This window comes from Genypterus blacodes, unplaced genomic scaffold (assembly GCF_046128005.1).
Source record: "Genypterus blacodes isolate CSIRO-AG114 ecotype Tasmania unplaced genomic scaffold, CSIRO-AGI_Gbla_v1 ptg000133l_1, whole genome shotgun sequence".
Taxonomy (NCBI): Eukaryota; Metazoa; Chordata; class Actinopteri; order Ophidiiformes; family Ophidiidae; genus Genypterus; species Genypterus blacodes.
This window is the reverse complement of record NW_027466935.1, coordinates 7,678,145-7,699,235: the sequence shown is the minus strand read 5'-3', so window position 1 is coordinate 7,699,235 and position 21,091 is coordinate 7,678,145. Positions and strand designations below refer to the sequence as shown.

Here is a 21,091-nt window from a genome sequence, read left to right as displayed (position 1 = left end):
TTCTAATAATGTGAGTTTGGTTAACAAATCACACACACACACACTACCTATCAATACATTGCGTAATCCGATAAATCACGACCTCAGCTACCGCAACAATCAAGATGGACAAACGCATTCACGCCACTAAACCACATTTGTCCTGATTCTAACCCACACAGTCGCCCTTTAGTAATCATGATTCAACAGCCTCATGAATACGAAAGAGCGCAACATGTAAAGACTCTCTCCTTTATTCACCAATTCCTCAAATCCTCTTCATCGGGCAGTAGGTTTAGCCAGAGGTTTGGGATATTTTCTACCAAGACGAGAGGGGAGAAAAAAAAGCCTCTCTCCGCTCTCCTCCGGTCTCTCATAATCAGGTCTCGGCAGGGTTATTTTTAGCTTCCACTGGCAGCGAACGAGTCCTGCTGGGATTGTACGCAGACCTTGATGTTACATAAGAAGATACGGCGTTTTAATAGTGGCGCATCGTCTCGCTCCGCGGGCCGTAAAGGAGCGTTTAAGGGCTTTGCTGATCGATACGTGACGACGCTCGGGCTCGTCACATCAACAAGCCTGAGCCGTTTCACTCTTCTCTATCATTAACTCTCTCACACACACACACACACACACATCATTTGCTCATTCACACAACTAATTGGCATCTGCTCATTAATGTGTTTTAACCGTCGTCGTCAGCTGTTTCAGGATTTGGCAGTGACAAAACACAAGAAAACAAAAGGTCACAGTGATTCAGTCGCTTTGGAATTTCATTGTTTTGCTGTGAATCAAGAAACAGAGGAATGCAGTTGTAGCTCTCATTAATATTTTTGCTGTGTTGTTACCAAAGCAACACATTTACCTTTATCTAATTATGAATGATGTTATAATACTGCAATAATGCAACACCACAAGCGCCAGAAATACTCCTGCAACCTGAGAAAACGTATTTATAGCTGTTACAGGTTAAAAATATCTGCTGAGTGCATTTCCATGCACATACACACACACACGCGATACACGCTGAGCTCTGCGTGGATCTTTCTTTCTCCCCCCCCCCCTAAGATTGACTGGAGCTCTGGCCTGGATTGAGTGTGAGTTATTTCTGGAACACATTAGCACACGGTAATTGTCTCCTCTTGAGATCTTTTTTTTTTTCTTCCTTTTTCTTCTCATCATCAACACGCAGAGCGAAGAACAGACGATCCTACAAGCCTGAGCAAGCAGAGATGAAGCTCCTCTATGCAAAAAGCACAAGAGGAAGAAGAGGAAGATGGAATCCTGATTTAAGCATCTACAAAATGACAAAGAGCCCAGAATAGAGGGACCCTAATGTTAATTTAGGGCCGCCAAATTGCTGGATACGGCCCTGTGCGTGTGTCCATTCATGTCTGTGTGTCTCTTCCACACAAGGGGAAGTTGATCCCCCCTGCTGTCGCTCAGATGTCAGTGACTTATGACGCCTTCATGGGACCGATGCTACTCAGATACACAGAGTGAGGGAGTTCAGGATGGAAAACACGCATGAATCTTTAATCTGGATGAGATGAGTGAGCGGGTGTTTATACTTCACCATACATGAAGCTGAGGAAACGGTGAAGATCACACATGTTTCAGTAAACACCCAGGTTAAGAGAATTTCAATTTAAATATGATTTCGGGGGAAACACAGCAGAACAACAACTGCTTGCTTTATATTTAGACTTAAATATTATATTGTTCTGGACTTGGGGCACCTTGTTTATGTCTTATTTTAAATATTTTGTCATTTTTCTATTAATATTTCAGACCCTAAAAGACTCCAAGTCCATCAAAGTTTAATCAAATTGATGATGATGATGATGTTAACCTTTAAAGCCCATTTTTACAATTTATGTGCCAAATAATAATAAACGACTGATACTACAAGGATCCTTCTTGTTGTTGGTGATGATGATGATTATGATGATGAGATGGTTTATTGGTATATAATTCATCAATCGACATTATCATTTCATCTATTTCTTTGCATCTTGTGTTGAGTTTTGGGACATGTTCCAAAGTTTCTGCTCCTTCTTACCTGGCCGAACACGGACTTCACTATGGGGTGCAGGCTGGAGTCGTGCTCCGACGAGGCGCCGCTCAGTCTTTTGCCTTTGCGGCGGGATGCGGGATGCCGGACAGGAGCACTCGTGGCCGGTGAGTCAGAGTTGAGACTGGAAATCGAGTCGGTCGTCGTCCTCTCCTTGTGCTCGAAGAAGAAATCTGCCTCGTCCGGGATTTGAGGACAGGATGGAGTCGGTGAGCTGGTCCGGCCGGGCTTCTGCGCTGCGGGGGGAAGGGGGTCATCTCGGGAGGCGTCGTGGTGATGATGGTGCGAGTGTTTGGACCTGGACGATTTGGTGCGCTCTCTCTGATTACGACCCGTCCTGTGTCTCGCCTCCTCCTGGGTGTAACCGTCATCCGGGGTGCTTGTGTGCCGGTGTGCCTGAGCTCTGTGCGCCTGATGTCGGGAGGACTCGGCGTGTCTCGGCTGGCACAGAGGTCTACGAGCACTCGGCTCGCAGTCTTCCGCGGGCCAGCCTGCGTCGTCCGGAGCAGCTCCGGCCGGGCGGTGCTGATGCTGATGCTGCCCGCGGTGGCCGCTGTGGCCGTGCGGAGCGCCGCCGTGACTCGAGTGAGCAGACTTGCGGTTGAGTCCGGAAGATCTGAGCAGAGAAGTGGTCGACTCGCTTTTGGGGAGAGTGGAGCTCATCGCTGCGTGTCTCTGCGGCGCGGAGCTTCAGACTGGAAGGGAAGGTCGAGGAGGACCATGCAGGTGTTCCGCATCAGTGACAGAGCAAGACCGGATCCCCTTTTCTTCTGGTCCGCATCCACACACGGATCAGCCAAAAACTGGCACCGCTACCGTGCAGCCACCTGATTCGCTCCAAGTGTGATGATGTGCAGCTCCGTGAAGTTTGGGTGTCAGCAGCTCTGCACGTGTCACGCACGAACTCGGTGCACGCGTGAAGTTCACTGTAGCCCCCACCCCCCCACCCTACACACACACACACACACACACACACACACACACACACACACACGTAACGAGGCGCGTTCGTCTCATCGCCTCTTTGGCTTTGATGTCAGAAAACTGCAGGATCGTCCGCATTGTTATTTAACGTCAACAAGTGGCTGGTTGTGACGTTATGCAAACGCAAGGATGATCAGTGTGCTGCAGGGATTTTAAATGGGATCTGACGTTGAAAATCACTCGAAAAGAGAAAAGAGTGAGGTTTGATTAAAAAATATAAAATACAAGACAGGAAAATATTTGACATTGATTTGAAAGAAACGTGGCAAATGAACACCACCATAGTTGAACTCGTGATTATGCTGAGGAGTGAACATCGTGTGGATCGGTTCACATAACAGCAGTAAAGTTTCAAATCTGCCCCAGAACGTGACAGTCCAGCATGTAAACAGCCAGAGTCCTCAGCCTCACAGCAGATGTCCAGGGATGCAGGGCAGCAAGAATATGGAACACGTGGTGATGATAATGTGGGAGATCTGTGGGATTGTGTTTCCCAGTGCATGGTGAAGAGATGAGCAGATTTTGCTCTCGTCTCTCCGGGGAGTTTTTGTTCTCTGACATCTGTGTCTCTGCCTCCAGGGAGGCATCAGCCCGCTGTAACTCCAACCTTCTTTCTGCCGTACGTCTCATTAAGTGCTGGCAAAGGTTTCCTATGCTGAGCCATTGTTGCAGTGTACAAACTATATCAGGTGTAACTGGATCGGGGTTTTTGCATCGGCGTCATTCTTTTCTCTCCTTTGTGGAAGAATTCTGACGTAATTTGAACTTTTGTTTGCCAGTTTTTTTTTCTTTGATGTCTGTTATCATGAACCCCTGCCTTTATGTTAAACACTGGGCTGCAGCAGGAGACATATGAGCCTTAGGGTCAGACACGGCCCATTTAATGTCCACTCAGAGACTAAAATGACTCACAGTAATACGCAATAAACATCTTTTTAATCATGTTTATGCATGACTTTGGGATTGTAGTTGTTAAGCACTTTTTTTGGGGGGGAGGGAAATTTCACATTCTATTTGTTACTATTTGTACTCTCCCACTGCCATGTCATCAACTGCAACACTAAGCAGGATCAGAAGCCCAAACTAACCTTCACAGCCGGTGCAGCAATGTACTCAGCTGCTTTTCTCTATTATTGTATTATCTGTGTGAGTATCTGTGTTATTAAAATCAGCGATACACCATGCAACCAATGCATCTCTGTGTCTTCTCATCACCGACCTCATCTTGTATCCCAGTTAACCCCTTTGGCACGGTTTGATATTGCCGAAACATTAATTACCAGCATAAATTATTAACTACATAGCAGCTTGGGGCCTGTGAGGTGAAAGCAGGTCGACCTGAACCTCCTCATCAAAACAATTTATCCACTCATCCCGAAAGCATCATTACTCAAAAGTATCATAGCAGGAACCAGTGTGAACTTGAAATTGATATGAGGCGGCAAAACCTTTGTAGTTTTGTTCTTTAAAAGCATTGCTGTCATCACTGGACTGATTGGCTGTATGTTCCACACACACACAATACATTCCATCAAATATTCATCCATCATCAATTCATCTACTATTAGCCCTGACACTTGAAGGGGTCAACATCTACAGTCACGTCTTGAAGGCTCGATAAGCAGCTTTATTTTTAGGCACATTTTTACTTCATTTATAGGTGATTTACTGCCAAATGAGGTTATCATCTGTAAAAAATAGACAGTTTCTAACAATCATCCCCTGGGTAGAGGTAGTAAAGATTAAGGGGCCGAAACAACATCCCTGTGGTACACCAAAAATTAAAACAAGTCTGGATGACATTATTAGTTTAGGTGGTCAATCTGCTTTAAAGGAAACATCAATCCACAACATCGATAACAAGTGAGGCGGCATAACTTACTGTACAAAGCCATTCTTTCCATAAACCCCTGCTTCCTTCTTCACCTTATGTTCACTTTTGTCTTCCTGTTTAGCTTCCCGTTGCATAGTCTCCCTTTTCCTTTCATTGTAATTTCCAAGGACCACAGTGGCAGGGATGAGGTGAGGTCAACATTTGGTTCATCACTTGATTTTTGGAATATTAGACATGTGTGTATCTGTATGTGCACTATGAGCACATAATGTACCAGTGCCTGATTCCATTCACACACTGCTGTATCAGGGAGACGTTAATGCCATTGAGCTCGACTGCTTCGTTTTCTCCCATCCTAATAATGCTTTCCTCAATGTCAATGGAGGGCTGATACGCTGTAATCACCCGTCATTACTGTGCACCTTGGCAACACCTTGTATTTGAGTTGGAATAGGGGGGGAAACATTTTGCTCACTTACTAAACAAACCATTTATTATGATATCATGGCCAAATGTTCTACAGGAAAGACAATTATTTGTTGTTTATTATGAGTCAAAGCCATTGATTCATGAACCATAAATTGAAATTTATTTTTTATATTGGAATGACACATGATGATATGAGATGAGTCATTTTTATTTTATGCCGTCCTAGGAACTCTTTAATCTCAAGCCTTTGTTCCCTAGAAGCGACTGAGTCAGATACATTTAGTTACAGGAAACTATCAACGCCTCAGAGAACAAAACAAAACAAAATAATGGAATCATCTGTCTGTCGTGTTTGCAATAATATAGCCAAACACAGAGAACACGCCGTAGTCATTATCGCAACTCATTCAAACAAATAAGAACTGGCAAGAATAAGGACAGGCAAGGTTGTGTGTGTGTGTGTGTGTGTGTGTGTGTGTGTGTGTGTGTGTGTGTGTGTGTGTGTGTGTGTGTGTTAGGGGGTGGCATGATGCAGGCAGGGCAGAATAATAACCATGAACTATTTATAGGAACACGACCTACAGTATAGTATCCTTGCAAATGTATCCTTCTCCAACATTTCTGCATGCTGGTCGCTTCTACACAGACGATACATGAATGAGATTAATTAGCGTGACACTTAAACATGAAAGCGATTATTCATGCTTGTGGCCACAGTGCAGCACTCTGGAGAATCACATCCTGATATCATAAAAACACACACTGGGGTCATGTGGCTGTGACACTAAGCCCATGCAACACTAATTACCATGCATCTGTTTCCTGGCATGCGCTTTCTATTTACAGGGCTGATGTAAAAAAAAAGAAGGTCATTGGTTTCTCTTTGAGCTGATTAATCCCAAACCATTAATATTACTGTGTGTGTGTGTGTGTGTGTGTGTGTGTGTGTGTGTGTGTGTGTGTGTGTGTGTGTGTGTGTGTGTGTGTGTGTGTGTGTGTGTGTGCCCTATAATCAATGTGTCTAGTTGGATGAACTCGTTGGTACAGTTTTTACAGGATGACATCATACCACCATACAGGCAGCTTCAGGATGCATCCTAGGCTGAGGTTAAGGGAAAAAGGGGAAAAGGGGGCCAAATAAAAGCCTGCAATGTTTCAATCTGAAACACACACACACAGTCGCCCCCTTGTCTTGAGGTTTCTCAATCATCACCAATGGATGTTCTCCATCCAGGGGCTCACAGCACTGCATGTTTACTGTCCCTCCCTCATCAAAAGACACCCAATTAGACAAACCATGAAGCTCTGGGAGGTACCAAATCCTGATCATGCCCCCCCCCCAACACACACACACACCTGACACAGCTGATCAGGGGGCTGCAGTGCCATAGGCCAGAAGAGCCACCATGGAGAACGACTGCTTCAGTGCTGAAAGGGACAAAACCCTGCGACCTTGAGGACTCGGCACAAACGCAGGTCCCCAAGGTTCTGCCCCGTCGCACCCTGGACAGCAACAGGCATGACAGTCAGCAATTTCCCATGCAAAAGCTTGAATTTGCCTGGGTGTGATAAATGAAGCTGCAGCCGACGTTGAGGACCACAAAACGAACGAACCAAACAAAGTGTGTGTGTGTTTGTAATAATGTGCAGGAAAAAGATGAAGTCATAGAAAAACACACAAAGAAGAAGAAGTGTTAGCCCAGGTACAGCACCATGAAGAGTGGAACATCCAGCTATACACACACATCCCAACAAGGACAATAGGGATGTTTATGTAAAAACTAATGAAGGATTAAGAGGATTTCAAAACCTAATCTACCCACACACACACACACACACACATGCTCAGTCTTGTTTCCCCCCAACAAATGAAACTAACTTTGCATTGAATCTCCTGGTTTCACATCAACTCATCCTGTTCTGCCTCTTGGTCTCGAAGGTGATGATTCATTCAACTGCATGCCTGAAACCAAGAAAGGAGATAAAGAGGAGTCAGTCCATCTGTGAGCCATCATGGTCAACTCTCCCATCTCCCACGGTGTCACTGACACAAAGTCCATACACCCAAAGGTCGTAGGGGGTTACTTTCCCGAATAACTCAGCATAATAAGGAAAGTGAAAGGAAGGAAGTGAAGTTATTGAGGCATATTTGGTGTTAGACAGCGTTAACTTCTGTAAATGTTCCCTGAAATTCCAGTGAACGTCACTAATTCACCTTTAAAGCGTGAAAAGCTTGTTGATCATTATCATCGGTGTCATGTAATAAAAGAAACAGATGCTGAAATGTAGCAAAGACAAACACCAGATACATACTTGTTGTCGTAAACGTAATTATCAGTAAATCAAGGCTTCATCATTCAACAAGTGGAAACTGCATCACCGTGGATACCGATTACCGTAAATGGGGTAAATCCTCGAGATTTTCCGAGATATTACTTTCATTTCTCAGTGATGGAGGGAGGAGTGAGCATGTTTGGAGCTTCACACACACATACGCACACACTCCTGAGCGCATTTGACTGGAAGCAGCAGCAGCAGCAGCAGCAACAGTTTCAACCCTCCAATTAAGAGAAAAGTTCCTTTGAAAAGTTGAAACATGGTGACAAACAGAGTCTGGCGGGTTTGCTGCGTGTGCTCGGCGGCCTTACTGACGATCAGCACCATCGTCCTCCTCTTCATCTCGCTGTTTGCCGGCCGCAGATGTCCCGGCGGCGCCTTCCAGCGGGCGGCGGTGTCTGCAGACTCGCTGCTCTGCTCCCAGATCGGCAGGTAAGGACGTCTATGTGTGTGTGTGTGTGTGTGTGTGTGTGTGTGTGTGTGTGTGTGTGTGTGTGTGTGTGTGTCGGTCCATTCTGCAGAGTTTGCAGCGCTTTATATTCTTTGCACTCTTGAGCTTCCATCATCATCCTCACAATGTTGTTGCAGGCAGCAGAGTAACTTTACATCATAGTGTCTGCAGGCTGAGGGGAAACAGCTGAGGTGTGCGGAGTGGTATAAGCAGTTTAAGGGATTTAAAGAATGGAGATTGTATCAGAGCTCTGTGCGCTTTGGATCAGAGTAATTACATCACCACCTCTCCTTCCTCTCCTCTCCTCTCCTCTCCTCTCCTCAGCTCGTACTCATTTATTTCTAAATTACCACTGATGGATGTGATTAGGAGAGAAAATAAATGAGATCTCCAGGACCAGGCAGTGCTGAGTGGAAATGGCTCGCTCCCTTTGATGATGTGCTTTCTTCATTAATTGTTCCTCAGAGAGAGGAGCTGTGATGTGCAGGAGCCCCATCAATCTGTCAGCGCAGTAAATTTATATTTAGAGGGGAAAAAAAGGGGGTCAGTGACTTCACTGGGGAGCGCTTGTTGCACTTCCGCCTTTTGTAATTGTTCTTACATGTGTCAAAGGTTAGATTCCATGGAAGTACACAAAGGCTGTCAGGAAGGCCAATAAACCCTGTAAGAAGTGTGACCTGCTGAGTGTGTAACCTTGATTTGAACACGTTTGGTGCTGAGATCCTTAATGGTAAGAATCTGGGGTGCTTCAGACGGAGGCTGATGTTCTCCAGATCTGTTCAGGCTGGGCCCCTGGCAAGTCATCAATCTCCATGCTCACCCCCGCTGCTCCGCTCTGTTTGCTCTCATCTATACATGTGATACACCACTTCCTGTCCGTGTGTGAGTCGATTTTGTGGATTTAAACACACACTGCTGCTCAGATATTGTTCCCCTAATAGGTTTACAAGGACTCTGATTGAAGACAACTACTCCAAATCCTACAATCGTACACACCTACGTAGAGAAACATCTGCACTGAGGGCAGAAATCTAAAAATGTTGCACAATATGAATGTTTAACATGTTAGAAAAGTGAGGAATCAATCAGCACTGCAGCTCTCCTTCAACCAAACACAGCGCACACACATTTACATTCCATTTACATTATCAAGACACTAACATATACAGTGCCGACGGATACAAATAAGATCCTCTTCAGCATTCTTGGGCTCTTTAAGACGCCGTGTTGCTTTAAATCCTCATGAATTGGTCTGATCCCTGTTACAAGAGACTCATCTAATCAACTTTCGGACTTTCTGACTGAATCTCATCTTGTTTCTGACCTTCTCAGCACAGTTTTCGTTTCATCCCTCAGACTCTTTCACCCAGACAGAACATCTCACAATGCCGGCTATTTTCTATTGTGGAACAGGTCTGACCCCTCAACAACCCTTTCATGAACGACCCCATTCAGAACTCTATCACACTTCACTTTACATATTTGTCATGTTGCACAATTGAAATTGCTTAACATCATCCAAGAAAAAGTTTAGAATAGCCAGGAAAACCTTTATATTTCCCCCGTCATGACACGAGTAAAGACGTTGTCATGGCATCTGATTTCCTGGAATGAAGAACTCTAACTTGAGCATCAGTGTGTGGTTTAAACTTGTCCCTTGGCAACTCTCAACTGTGTGTTTGAGACGATGAATGAACCCCCGGGTCTGCAGTAACCTTGCGCAACGACAAAATCAAATGCATGTGTGTGTGCTTGTGTCTGTGTGTGTGTGTATGTGTTGCTCCTTCGTCTCTGCCTAAGTGTTAGTGATTGTGTGATCGCACTTTTCCCAGAATGTGAAATTGTATTTTCTCTCAGTAAAATGCTGCAGCAGGGAGGCTCGGCAGTAGATGGCGCCATCGCAGCTCTTCTGTGCACGTCTGTGGTCAACCCTCACAGCATGGGGCTCGGTGGGGGGTCTGTAATCACTGTAAAGGATAAAACAGGTGGGTCTGCTCACTGTTGCTTGAATTTAAGTGTTTCTGGCTTGTAAATGAGTTATTGACATTTTTAGTGATTCGTCTGCTCACCCAATCGCTCATTCATTCCCAGGAAAGGTCAAAGTTTTCAACTCCAGAGAGACGGTCCCTCAGTACGTCCAGACCGACCTGCTGAAATCCTGTCCTACCAAGTTTCCTTTTGCTTTAGGTATGCAGAGTTTATCAATGAACAGCTTCTTGTGATTTTGTACTCAAGTAAGACATCATTATTGCAGTGCCAGCTCCAAATATTCAATAGACAAAGCAAGCCTTTTTCCCATTTGCATCACTTTCACAGAAAAGGAGGTTTAGTGATTCTAAATGTTATCATGCTTCAGATACTGCGTCATATGAAGACCAAGACACAGATCAGTTAAATCCTTCATAGAAACTACACAGATTTTACAATTTACAGCCAAACTGAAGCCGCTTGTAGATGTTTTAAGCAAATTTAACCCCCAAAACCTTTAGAAATTGTTGTATTTTTCAGTTATTCTCCCTCTTATTTGCAAGTTGTTGTTGGAGTTGTTCCCCTAAGATGAACAGCTCCATAAATGACCAGTAATATGAATTTGACATGTAAAATCAGTGGAGTCGCTCTTTAAATGTCCCTCAAATAAAGGATGTATAGAAGTTATTTTCTTGAACTCACCAGCTTCAGTCGAGTGCTTGAAGGCGCTTGAAGGTTTGATCCCTGTGAGATGAAGTTTCCTCGATTTTCACCGCAGGAAGCAAGTGGATCGGAGTTCCCGGGGAGCTGCGTGGCTATGAGGCGATCCACAAACAGTACGGGCGACTCCCCTGGTCCAAGCTGTTCGAGCCCACCATCACACTGGCCAGGGAGGGCTTCCCCATGCCGGACTTCCTGGGACACCTCCTCAGCGAACCCCTCCTACAGCACCTAGTGAGAAGTACATCTATCTGGTACGTTTGGAGTTATTGGAGTAATTTCGTTCTCTCTTCAACGGATCTGAAAGGATGAAAACTGGATAAATAAGTAGTTGTGCCTGCAGACTTGAGCTTTACTTTGCATTTTGCGCAGTAGATATGTGGGAAAATATGTTGTATGTGGATATAACAAGTGGAAAATGATGAACATGCAACAGGTCCCATGTTCTATTGTGTGTGTCGTCTCCTTTCCCAGTGAAGTTCTCTGCCACAAGAACAAGACTGTTCTGAGCAAAGGGGAAATGCTGAAGTTTCCAAAACTGGCAGAAACCATGGAAACCATTGCAAAAGAAGGGGCAGACGCCTTCTACAACGGCAAGATAGGACTTGACTTGATCCAAGACATAGAAGCTGCAGGTTGGTACAAAGACTAGAGAAGCTGGTGGTATGTAGAGAAGGGAAAGTAAACGTGGAGTCTCAGGTTACATTTGCGATACGTTTCTCTTAGGTGGTACGTTAAACATGGAGGATCTGAGGTCGTACAAGGTGCGAGTGGACGACGCTTGGGCAGTCCCGCTGGGAGACGCGGTGATGCACGTCCCTCCACCACCTTTTGGTGGCGCCCTTCTCGCCTTCATTCTCAAACTAATGGAAGGTGACTCTCCCATCAGCTGTGGCCTCTGGATTTAAGTCCCGTACCTTTTTTAAATCATAAGCTTTAATATTTGTTGTGGCCGTTTCCTCAGGGTTTCATTTAACTCCGCAATCTATGGATGCTGAGCAGAAGATCAAGATGTATCATCGTTATATAGAAGCGGCTAAATTTGCTAACGGGCAGAGGAGGAGCGTTCATGATCCGGCCTTCAGTGATGAAAAGGTACAATCAGTTATACTTACATTTCACTCAATATAAGCTCTTATTGTTTTCTGGAATGTGTGTTTATGACTCTTTCTTCCAGAGTGCAAATCATTTGATTGATCCCCAATTCATCGATCGGATCAGAGGGATGATTTCTGCAGACGGAACCCACAGCAGCTCGTACTACAACGTCACGCCGTCCTCTGATACCGTTGGGACCACACACCTGTCTGTGCTGGACCAGGACGGTCTGGTCGTTTCAGCCACCAGCACCATCAACCAAATGTGAGAATCCAAACCTCCTCACGTAGAATAGCAATGTGTCTGACGTGTTGTCAAGGAAGCGGATCAATCACCGAAACTGCAGCAGTTACCAAGTTCTTAATCCTTCTTAGTATTTCAGAACTCATCATTGCACTTAATTATACGTCTGTCGTTCCTAATAATGGCTGTTACCTCCCAGCTTTGGCGGAGGAGTTTACTCCCCGAAAACAGGCGTCATTCTCAACAACGAACTGTCCGACTTCTGCGGCAGAGCGGATACAGTGAGGTCAGGTAAGGTCACGGGCCTGAACCCACTGAATTACACCGACGTCATTCGTTCGCTGTCTTTCCTGAGTGATCTTGATGTAATGCTTGTTGTCCTGTAGGTGAGCGGCCTCCTTCCTCCATGTCTCCGGTTATACTAGAGTCAAAGTCTGGAGGAATCCTTGCGATTGGCGGATCAGGGGGGAGCATGATCACCACAGCGGTTGCCTTGGTAACTCGGTTGATCTCAGTTGATCTGTGCACTTATATTCGCCCGCCGCCCGCCCTTCTCTTGCGTTTATTGAGTTTGCTTTCCTTTTACAGTCGATAATCAATCACCTGTGGCTGGGGATGAATCTGAGAGACGCCATTGAAGCCCCCATAGTGTTTGTTGACGCCAAGAACAATGTGACTTTTGAGCGTGAGTTTGATAAGGTGAGCCCACTGTCCACGTCCTGATTAAGTTAGCTTGAAATCTATTTAGAATAATGAAGAGAGAAGTGTCAGAGGTTCATTAATTGTTTTTCCTGTGTGTGTCAGTCTGTGATCGACGGCCTGAGCGCTCTGGGACACAACGTGGTGCCCCGGAAATACTTCTTCAACGTGGTGAACGCCCTGGAGAAAGAGAACGGCTGCATTGTGGCCGTGACGGACAGGAGGAAGATGGGAGAGTCAGCCGGGTACTGAGCTTACTAACGCTCCACCCCAGAGGGAGCCACACGTGCCTGCAACAACACAACATAACACTGATTGTTTACGCCTTAAGGAAACTTAGACGTGCTTCGACTGTGACCACAAAACCCGAGCCACTTGGACCTCGGGGTCGTTGCCTAGTCAACCGCTGATCAATGAGCCTTCAAATCAGGAAAACGGGCCAGTGTGAGATGATTGATCCGCTCAATAGTTTTGTAACTTTGAGCAAACCCTCACGCACAAACAAACACACACACACACACACACACACACACACACACACACACACACACACACACACACACCAACGTGAACACGCTTTAATGACACAAGCTACATCTGCCGAGATTTGCTTTTATGGACTGAACTCCTGACCAAAGTCTGACAGGAAGCGGAGAGAAGTGACAGTAAATGTGTTAAAACACACTTCACACTTTTATTTGAAACTACTACTAGTTTTGCTATTAATGAGCCATTAAAGAAGCCATTTTCAGTTCCTGTTTCAATCTAATATCCTGACAAAAATCTGACAAAACTGTGAAGAAGAATTTTACTGCTATTGTTTTTTTTACTAAAGAATAAATAAGTGCTTTCCTTTCCATGTTTAAATAAGCCAACAAATGCGTCATAGACTGTATAAACTGTGAAATCTGTATGATGAGACAAACCACCTGGAGATTAAACATTTAATCTACAGACAAGCGTCGAGCTCTTGGTTCTATCAGCTGTGTTTCTCTGCTCCTGTGTGTTTCTGCCCCGTGAGAGTCGCATCGTCAGCAGTAATTCCCTCCATGTTTCCCTGTTATGTCCCAAAGCACAGCCTTACTGAGCTCCTTTCACACCGAAACAAAGGAAGAGGTAATCAGATATATTTCAATCGTGCAACTTATGAATAAGTAATGATTTCTAAAGTGGATTCTGCGTTGTGTTCCTCTGAGGCACCGTGTGAGTTATGAGAACATGCAAATTTCATTTTGTGCCACGCGAAGCTCTGCTATCTATATTATAAGACAAACAAGTTCATTTAGATGGGTTACAGCTTCATCTTCGATCTGGGCACACTTCAGCCTCACTTCAGACAAAACCAAGCCGCATGCCCGTCTGTTGCTTCCTGCTTTCCAGTGTAACTCTACTGTCAGTCTCAAAGTCTCCTGATAGAGCAAATTATCTCCACAATAGTGCAGTTCAGCAGGGCAGTATCAGTAGTTCTTTGTTCCCGTTATCACACGAGAGTCGTCCACATTTACTCTATAATCTATAATCTACTGCTGCTTTGATGTTGATGCTGAAAAACAACGTGCATCACAGCTGATCAGCAAGAAAACAACATCACCTGTCAATCATTTGTATTATATTGATATCAGACTCGTGTGCAATTCTGAAAACTCACATAACAACCACAACGACTGGACTGAATATTTTTATATCATTATTAGTGTTATATAAAATGAGTTTTTACTTGAATTTTCTGATAATAATTCTAATAATTTTCACCACCTTACAACATAAGTGGTAATACTGTCAATCACAACCTTTTTTCTGTAAAATTATAAAAGGATTTAAGCCAGATTTGACACAATAATGGCAAAAACTGTTTAATAATTAACTTATAAGGGAAATATTAAATCAAATTCCTAAAAGCTCCAGAAAAATTGATGTTTGTTATAAAGTGAGAGAAAAGTGTAAACGCCCCCTATGAGGATGTTGGTTGTTTGTGTTGAGTGGCACCTGTCCGTACACGTGCACCTGCTCCGGGAACACATTGGCTCCGTTTCAAAACAATGAATGGCGCTCGCCCATGGAACACAGACGGCATCAGCTTACATTACAACAGATAAGATATCCAAGATGTAATGATTGTGTTTAATGTAAGCAGTCGAAAAGGGCCAAAGTCGAGAACGTGTGATAAATATTCAGCCACGTGCGATCACGGAACATCTCTGCGTTATACAGAAGAGGAAGAGTTGAGAGGAGCAAATAAGATAATACGGATCATTTTTACACTTGATACGTTTCAGTAGTTAGATGTGTTTAATGGCAGCTGAGTAAAGGAGCCCAGCGGTAATTCTGTTACAGGGTTATTGGAGGCCATTTGGTTTATGGGAAATTTCTGTAAGTCATTATGGAAGACCGGCGGCCCTGAAGTGTTGAGTCCAAGAGCTCTTACAGCTCGTTAGAGTCTCTAAAGACTCAGAAACAATGTTGCTGCTTCTCTCCTTTACATTTGAGTTACTGTGTAGAAGCCACATTACTGTGTGTGTGTGTTTAATGTACAGAAACACCAGACCTGACACTGCTGATCTTTTTAAAAGTTCTTTATAAATGGGAGGAAACGGTAAAATCCAAGAACAGTACTAAGAATTTTAAATAAATGTGCTCGTAATATAAGAAAGATAATAATCTATTTCTAAAATGATATTCCAGTTCTTTCTCTCATTGGAACCATCCTATCCCAGTTAACAGCTTCAGTCTGAGGCACTGGGTTTGAGGTCCTGGGTGATGTTCTGTCTTCTGAATTGTGTGTTATGAAGGAAAAATGCTATTTTTTTTCAAACATAATCTGATAAAAAAGAATAGATGCATCCGGCCCTTTAAGTGTCTAATCTCCCAGCTTGTCCCACCGGTGTCAAAGTTCACGCGGTTACAGTCTCTGAGTAACTTACAGGTGTGTGTTTGACCTCAGTACCCTGCGGCGTACCCCCACTTCCTGGGGTCTGACTGGGCGTGGAGTCCATCATCATGACGAACCACAGCCTGAACCACGGCTCCTGTTGATTTGAGATATTCTGTCTCATGATTCTTCAGTGCTAAACCATCCATGATGGCCTGTGGACAAAGAGCAAATCAGATAAAAGCATTAAGGTCAGCAGATATGTAGCAGAATATTCCAGCCACATCACAAATTAGTCCATGTTCCCTTTGCTGTTGGACTCTTCTGATCCCTGGAGCTAAATATAACAAACATGGCATCCTTTGGGCTAGGACTGAAGCATGAGCTCCGAGTGTTGACGGATGGTCTGTCGGCACGGCGCGACACCCGGCAATTAGTCACACTACACGCAGAAGGATTGTTTGTGTGTTGCGGGCGACACTCACTTTGTCAAAGCCCGGCTCTGCCACGGTGAGGTTTGGACTGAGCTGGTTGTGGAGCCTGGGGTCTGACACGGCTTTGGGCAGGTCGTACTGGAAGAACAGCGCGTTCAGAATCACCTGCAACGGGGAAAACAAGAATTCAATACAATGTGTTCATCTGCATCTGCATCTAATTCTCAATCAAAACGCTCAAATTTTCCAGTCTGGGAATATTGAGGCTTTTCATGGGGATCAGTTCAGCAAAATTGAGTCAGACTATGACATAATCACAGTTACGTCGTAAGGGGCGATGACAGGTGTCAGACATGCCACAGCGATCAGATGTTTGGGAATTAATCACATGAAATGGGCATGAAAAATCTAATTCATAATCATCCCAGTCATTCAAATATGTTATGTTTCCCCATATGTGCATGTGGAAATGTGCTGATGTAAGCGATTTCTGTTGCTCCTACACCTCACGATTCAGCTGTTATGAAACGGCCAAACACACACTACAGATTTACAGCCATATGAATTCCAGAGTGATGTCGTAAACATCGCCCAAAATTGAACTCAGTGAATTTATAGCTGAAATGAACAGATTGTGACTCACCTGGGCGATGGCTGTTGTAATTTTTGTTCCCCCCGAGGCGCCGACCACCATCTTCACTCGGTTGTTTTTGTCAAGGAGGATGACTGGAACCATGGACGACAGCGGCCTTTTCCCTTTCCACAGAATTTCATCGGAAAACAAGTTAAAAACGCTCTTTCTTATATATTACATCAAAGTTTAGATGGTGCCGGGCTGATCTCAGCTGTGTGTGTGTGTGTGTGTGTGTGTGTGTGTGTGTGTGTGTGTGTGTGTGTGTGATCTAACCTGGCACGATGAAGTTGCTGGGTGAAGGAGGCACTCCAAAGCCGTTGGTGATGTACGGAGAGCTAAAGTCGTCCATCTCGTTGTTGAGAAGTATCCCCGTTGATCTGGACATGACTTTGGAGCCCAAACTGCAGACAAACAAACAAACAAACACACAAACTGAGTCCATGAAGGTGTGAGGGAAGAATGACAAACTAAATCTGATCTGAGCCAATTAGACGCTCGTACAACTGGTTGATGGTGCTTGTTGCCGCCACAGCGCTTCCGTCCTCTGCGACAACTGAGAGGTGAGACGTCCCGTGGTTCTCCGGGAGAAAATACTCGGGCTCGTAGTAATCAATGGGATGTGTGGTCTCATCGGTAATCTTTCCACGGAGGCTGTCGGCATAATACCTGGACGTCATATTCCGGACCAGCTTTGGAGAGAAAAGGCCGACGTTACAATAAATCATACTAATAAGTTTGTGTAACCAAGCTGATTACAGGGACTCCCGCGGACTGATCTGGACGTGTCGTTGTTGAATATGGACTTTTGTCTATGTTTGTGACAAAGTTGCCGGCAGATCTAATTCATTTTGGAGGTGAAGTCAAAGCAAATTCACCTCAGGGTTTAGCAAAACAGCCTGAGCGATCGTTGCGATGCTGCACAGATTAAAGTTGTCTTGCCACTTGGTCGAAGAATGGCAATCCACTCTTGGTAAGTGAGACAAATAGAACAATCGCACAAGAAAACAAAACAATCCCTTTGAAACAAAAGCCGTGAACGTACGCCAGTAATGTTGAGGAATTGTGGGTCTCCTAGCAACGTCCTCTTGGCGTAAGCAAAGCGCATGGCCTCAACGATGCGATGGTAGGTCAAGATCTTCTTCTCCGTGCTCGCCACGCTGTCTGAGGTGAAGTTGTACCCTGTGGAAACCACGACAACCACCAGTCAGTAACCAGATTCTCGATCATCTGTCTTCATTCAGGTCCTCGTTCAGACACTAGAGGAGACAGCTAAAGTGACCCCTTCCATTCCTGTGTTTAGTCTGAAGGCCTCTTTCATCTCACCTCACAGGCCGTGCGGGTGTGTGAGCCGCCTGAGCTGACAGCCGCAGAAGAAGAACAGGAGGCTTGGCTCAGATGAGTTTCAGCTGTCAGGCGGAAGCAGCAGTCAGAGTAATTTAGCAGGATGAAAGTTTCTATAGGGGGGGAGTTGCTGACGTGTGGATGACGCCTCCGCAGCTCGACTGTGTCCAATTAGGCGGAAATTGGTAAGATTAGTGTGTGTGTGTGCGCGGGAGTGAGTGTGTGTGTTTGTGAGAGACAAAGGGGGTGCAGCGAGTGGGTGGCCAGTCGGAGGAAAGGAAGGTTCACAGAGATTAATTACTTTATAAGGAAGTTTCTCATGTAATCCTCAGAGGGAGACACGCTGTCACGGCACTGAAAAGAGTAGAAGAAGAAACAGCTCAGAGACTCTGAACTCTGTGCTCAGATAACACCAGAGCCTCAAAATGAAATATCAGACGATGAAGACCGAGAACCCCAGACAGACTGAAACCTTGTGACTCTCTTGCACTGTGCGATCTTTGCCTCCACTTGTTATTGGTACAGGGACATAGGGGACAACGGGGATATAGGGGACATAGTGGACATAGTGAATATATGGGACATAGGGGACTGAGTGGACATAGGTGATATAGGGACATAGTGGACATAGGGGACATAGGGAACGTAGGGGATATAGTGAATATAGTGAATATAGGGGACATAGGGGACATGGGGGACATAGGGGACATAGCGACATTTCCATATGTAAATGTAAATGACCCATTGATCGATAATGTGACTGGCCACGCCCCTTTTGTAGAGGCGGACATTTTTTTAATCAGCAATGCTTCTATATCATGAAGCTTTGCTGACGGTGCTGCAGACTCTCATGTGTGAAGACTCAGACAACATTTACCTTCAGACTGTAATTACTTTAGCAAGAAGAAGAAAAAAAGAGAAGAAGAGAGAGAGGAAGAGAGGAGAGGAGAGGAGAGGAGAAGCCGTTCGTTCTTGCGAGTGGCTTTGTTCCCCCTGTAACTGCTCACAAAGGAGAGCCGCTCACATTTAAGTAGCGGCGACGTTGTTTCACACTTTACCATTCAAGATGTTTAATAGCAGCGAGAGCACAGGGCCGCTGGCGGGCGCATTAGGGACGGCCATGACCAACTCCCCCAGGTTTATCCTCAAAGGGTTCTCGTCCAAAACAGGCGTATAATCCTTCAGATCCTCCAGCGTGATGATGCCATCTAATCAGAGAAACACTGTGAGTGGAAGTAAACGCCTCCCTCGCCGCCGCGCTTCCACAAAGAGAGACGCTTCGTGTTCTATTATTCTAAACGATAACGTGTGTCTACTACAATTGTGAAGTGTATGAGTTCTAAATAAGTGCTCAGGGCAAAATTAAGTAATCATGTAACCGTAGCAACCTGTGTAATGCTGACTCAGAGGGGAAAGTTGCTACTATATCGACAACTAAGTATCGAAACAGTTTCCCAGGTGTTCTGACGCAAAGATGAAGGGGTTAAACCTAGAGAAATAAGACTTCTTATCTATTGAGGGGTTCTGATATGTGGTCAAAGTTACAGAGTCAAAGGTTAAAGGTTAACCTGATGCCTGAATGTCCGCCACAAGGTCCTCTGCGATCTGTCCCTGGTAGAAGGCGCTGGGACCGTCCTCAGCTATTCTCCTGTAGGTCTCTGCCAGTTTGGTAAATCTGATGGTTTGATTCTCTTTGAGGACATCGCCGCCTGTCCCGCAAAAGACTTCGCTGAAAGAGACGAGACGCTGAGGTGAGACGTTTCGCGGCTAAGTGTAGATCGGCGATACATTGACCTGACTGCTCACCAGAGGGCGCTGTCGTTCAAGATGGTCTTCTTGTGTCTGTTTATGGCGGTGGCGAGTGCTCGGCCGAGAGGGAAGCCGTCCTTCGCCAGCCTGATGCTCGGCTGGAATAATTCTCTCCAAGGTAATTTTCCGTGTCGCTGGTGTGCCATCTCATAACCTCGAATCTCCCCTGGTACCGCAATGGACAACCCTCCTACAAGGCAGGCAAACCAGAAATTACACAGACCGTTGGAACATTCCGGAGATACTCACCTTTGGATGGACCCTTATGGAACAGTCAGGGATCCATCAGGGTCCATTCAAAGGCCTGCAAACTTAAACACATTATATTTAGAGAATGCAACAACATGTTATCCAGTAATCCATTTTGTCCAATCTTTAACCCGGGAGTGTGTTGCAGGTTTTGCAGGAGAATACACCAGCACACACACACACTCTCTGTCTTTATGACATAAGTTACCTCTGGTCATTATAAAGTTAACAGCAGCTTTGTTTCTAAAGGTTGCCATGACTTTTGGCTTAATTATTACCTCTCTGAGACAAGTCTGTGTTGTTACCAAACATGTTTTGGGTTGCATTGCGCGGCGCCGTCTCCCTGGCGTCGATGGTTTCCACTTTCCCTGTGCGGAAGTGAGACGTGAGAAACTGCAGTTATGATTCATGTGGTTCTTTCTGTTCCTGCCACATTCACATCAGTAAAGCTAAAGGTGCCTGCTCAGTTGCAGTGCAGGAGCAATTCCGTACCAGTTTTTGCATCATAAATGGTGAGGAACAGCCCTCCTCCTATCCCCGTACTGTGAGCATTCATCAATCCCACGCACAGCAGGGCGGCGATGGAGGCGTCCACAGCTGAGCCTCCTTTCAACAGGATGTCTCTGATCACGCATGCAGGAAGTAGAAATCATGATTGTACACAGAACCATGTTCAGATTTTCTACTCTGTTTCAACACTTTTACAATGATTGATCATAGATTGATAGAGAACTTCTATGCTCCCTTTACTGCCGTATAGCTGTGCACACTGAGTGAAAACAGGGTGTGTGATTCCGTGTGTGTGCGTGTGTACAGTAATACTGACTGAGAAGTGTTATCAGCTCTACAGCAGAAATGACAATGAACACCGAGCACATCATGACTCACTTATCTTCATAATCGTATCGTAAAATATCTGACCTCAGAGTCCTAACAACC

The 21,091-nt window shown here is 45.1% G+C and overlaps 2 protein-coding genes across 2 annotated transcripts; one reads left to right on the top strand and one right to left on the bottom strand.

Moving 5' to 3' along the window:
* The first annotated feature begins 7,810 nt into the window (after window positions 1–7,810).
* ggt5b (gamma-glutamyltransferase 5b) lies at window positions 7,811–13,749 on the top strand. Its single transcript, XM_076164366.1, has 12 exons — window positions 7,811–8,069; window positions 9,946–10,073; window positions 10,180–10,275; window positions 10,835–11,030; window positions 11,251–11,411; window positions 11,503–11,649; window positions 11,741–11,871; window positions 11,954–12,138; window positions 12,317–12,408; window positions 12,504–12,613; window positions 12,706–12,816; window positions 12,922–13,749. The coding sequence occupies exons 1-12, from the start codon at window positions 7,897–7,899 to the stop codon at window positions 13,066–13,068; spliced, it is 1,677 nt and encodes a 558-aa protein (XP_076020481.1). The 5' UTR covers window positions 7,811–7,896; the 3' UTR covers window positions 13,069–13,749.
* Window positions 13,750–15,462: 1,713 nt separating this feature from the next.
* Window positions 15,463–20,754, bottom strand: ggt1b (gamma-glutamyltransferase 1b). Its single transcript, XM_076164085.1, has 11 exons — window positions 20,645–20,754; window positions 20,431–20,520; window positions 19,901–20,093; window positions 19,663–19,823; window positions 19,153–19,302; window positions 17,796–17,932; window positions 17,255–17,442; window positions 17,027–17,154; window positions 16,763–16,875; window positions 16,171–16,284; window positions 15,463–15,900 (listed from the first exon to the last, which is right to left on the bottom strand). Exons 1-11 carry the CDS (start codon window positions 20,706–20,708, stop codon window positions 15,754–15,756), a joined length of 1,485 nt encoding a protein of 494 aa, XP_076020200.1. The 5' UTR covers window positions 20,709–20,754; the 3' UTR covers window positions 15,463–15,753.
* Window positions 20,755–21,091: the final 337 nt, after the last annotated feature.

Bases quoted from the DNA above. Each gene is read 5' to 3' on its own strand.
- ggt5b (XM_076164366.1), top strand. From the start codon at position 7,897: ATGGTGACAAACAGAGTCTGGCGGGTTTGCTGCGTGTGCTCGGCGGCC. The intron at 11,031-11,250 runs GTACGTTTGGAG...CTCCTTTCCCAG, and splicing joins GTGAGAAGTACATCTATCTG to TGAAGTTCTCTGCCACAAGA. The intron at 12,139-12,316 runs GTGAGAATCCAA...GTTACCTCCCAG, and splicing joins ACCAGCACCATCAACCAAAT to CTTTGGCGGAGGAGTTTACT.
- ggt1b (XM_076164085.1), bottom strand. From the start codon at position 20,708: ATGAATGCTCACAGTACGGGGATAGGAGGAGGGCTGTTCCTCACCATT. The intron at 20,521-20,644 runs GTACGGAATTGC...ACTTCCGCACAG, and splicing joins CATTTATGATGCAAAAACTG to GGAAAGTGGAAACCATCGAC. The intron at 19,824-19,900 runs GTGAGCAGTCAG...CGTCTCTTTCAG, and splicing joins TTGAACGACAGCGCCCTCTG to CGAAGTCTTTTGCGGGACAG.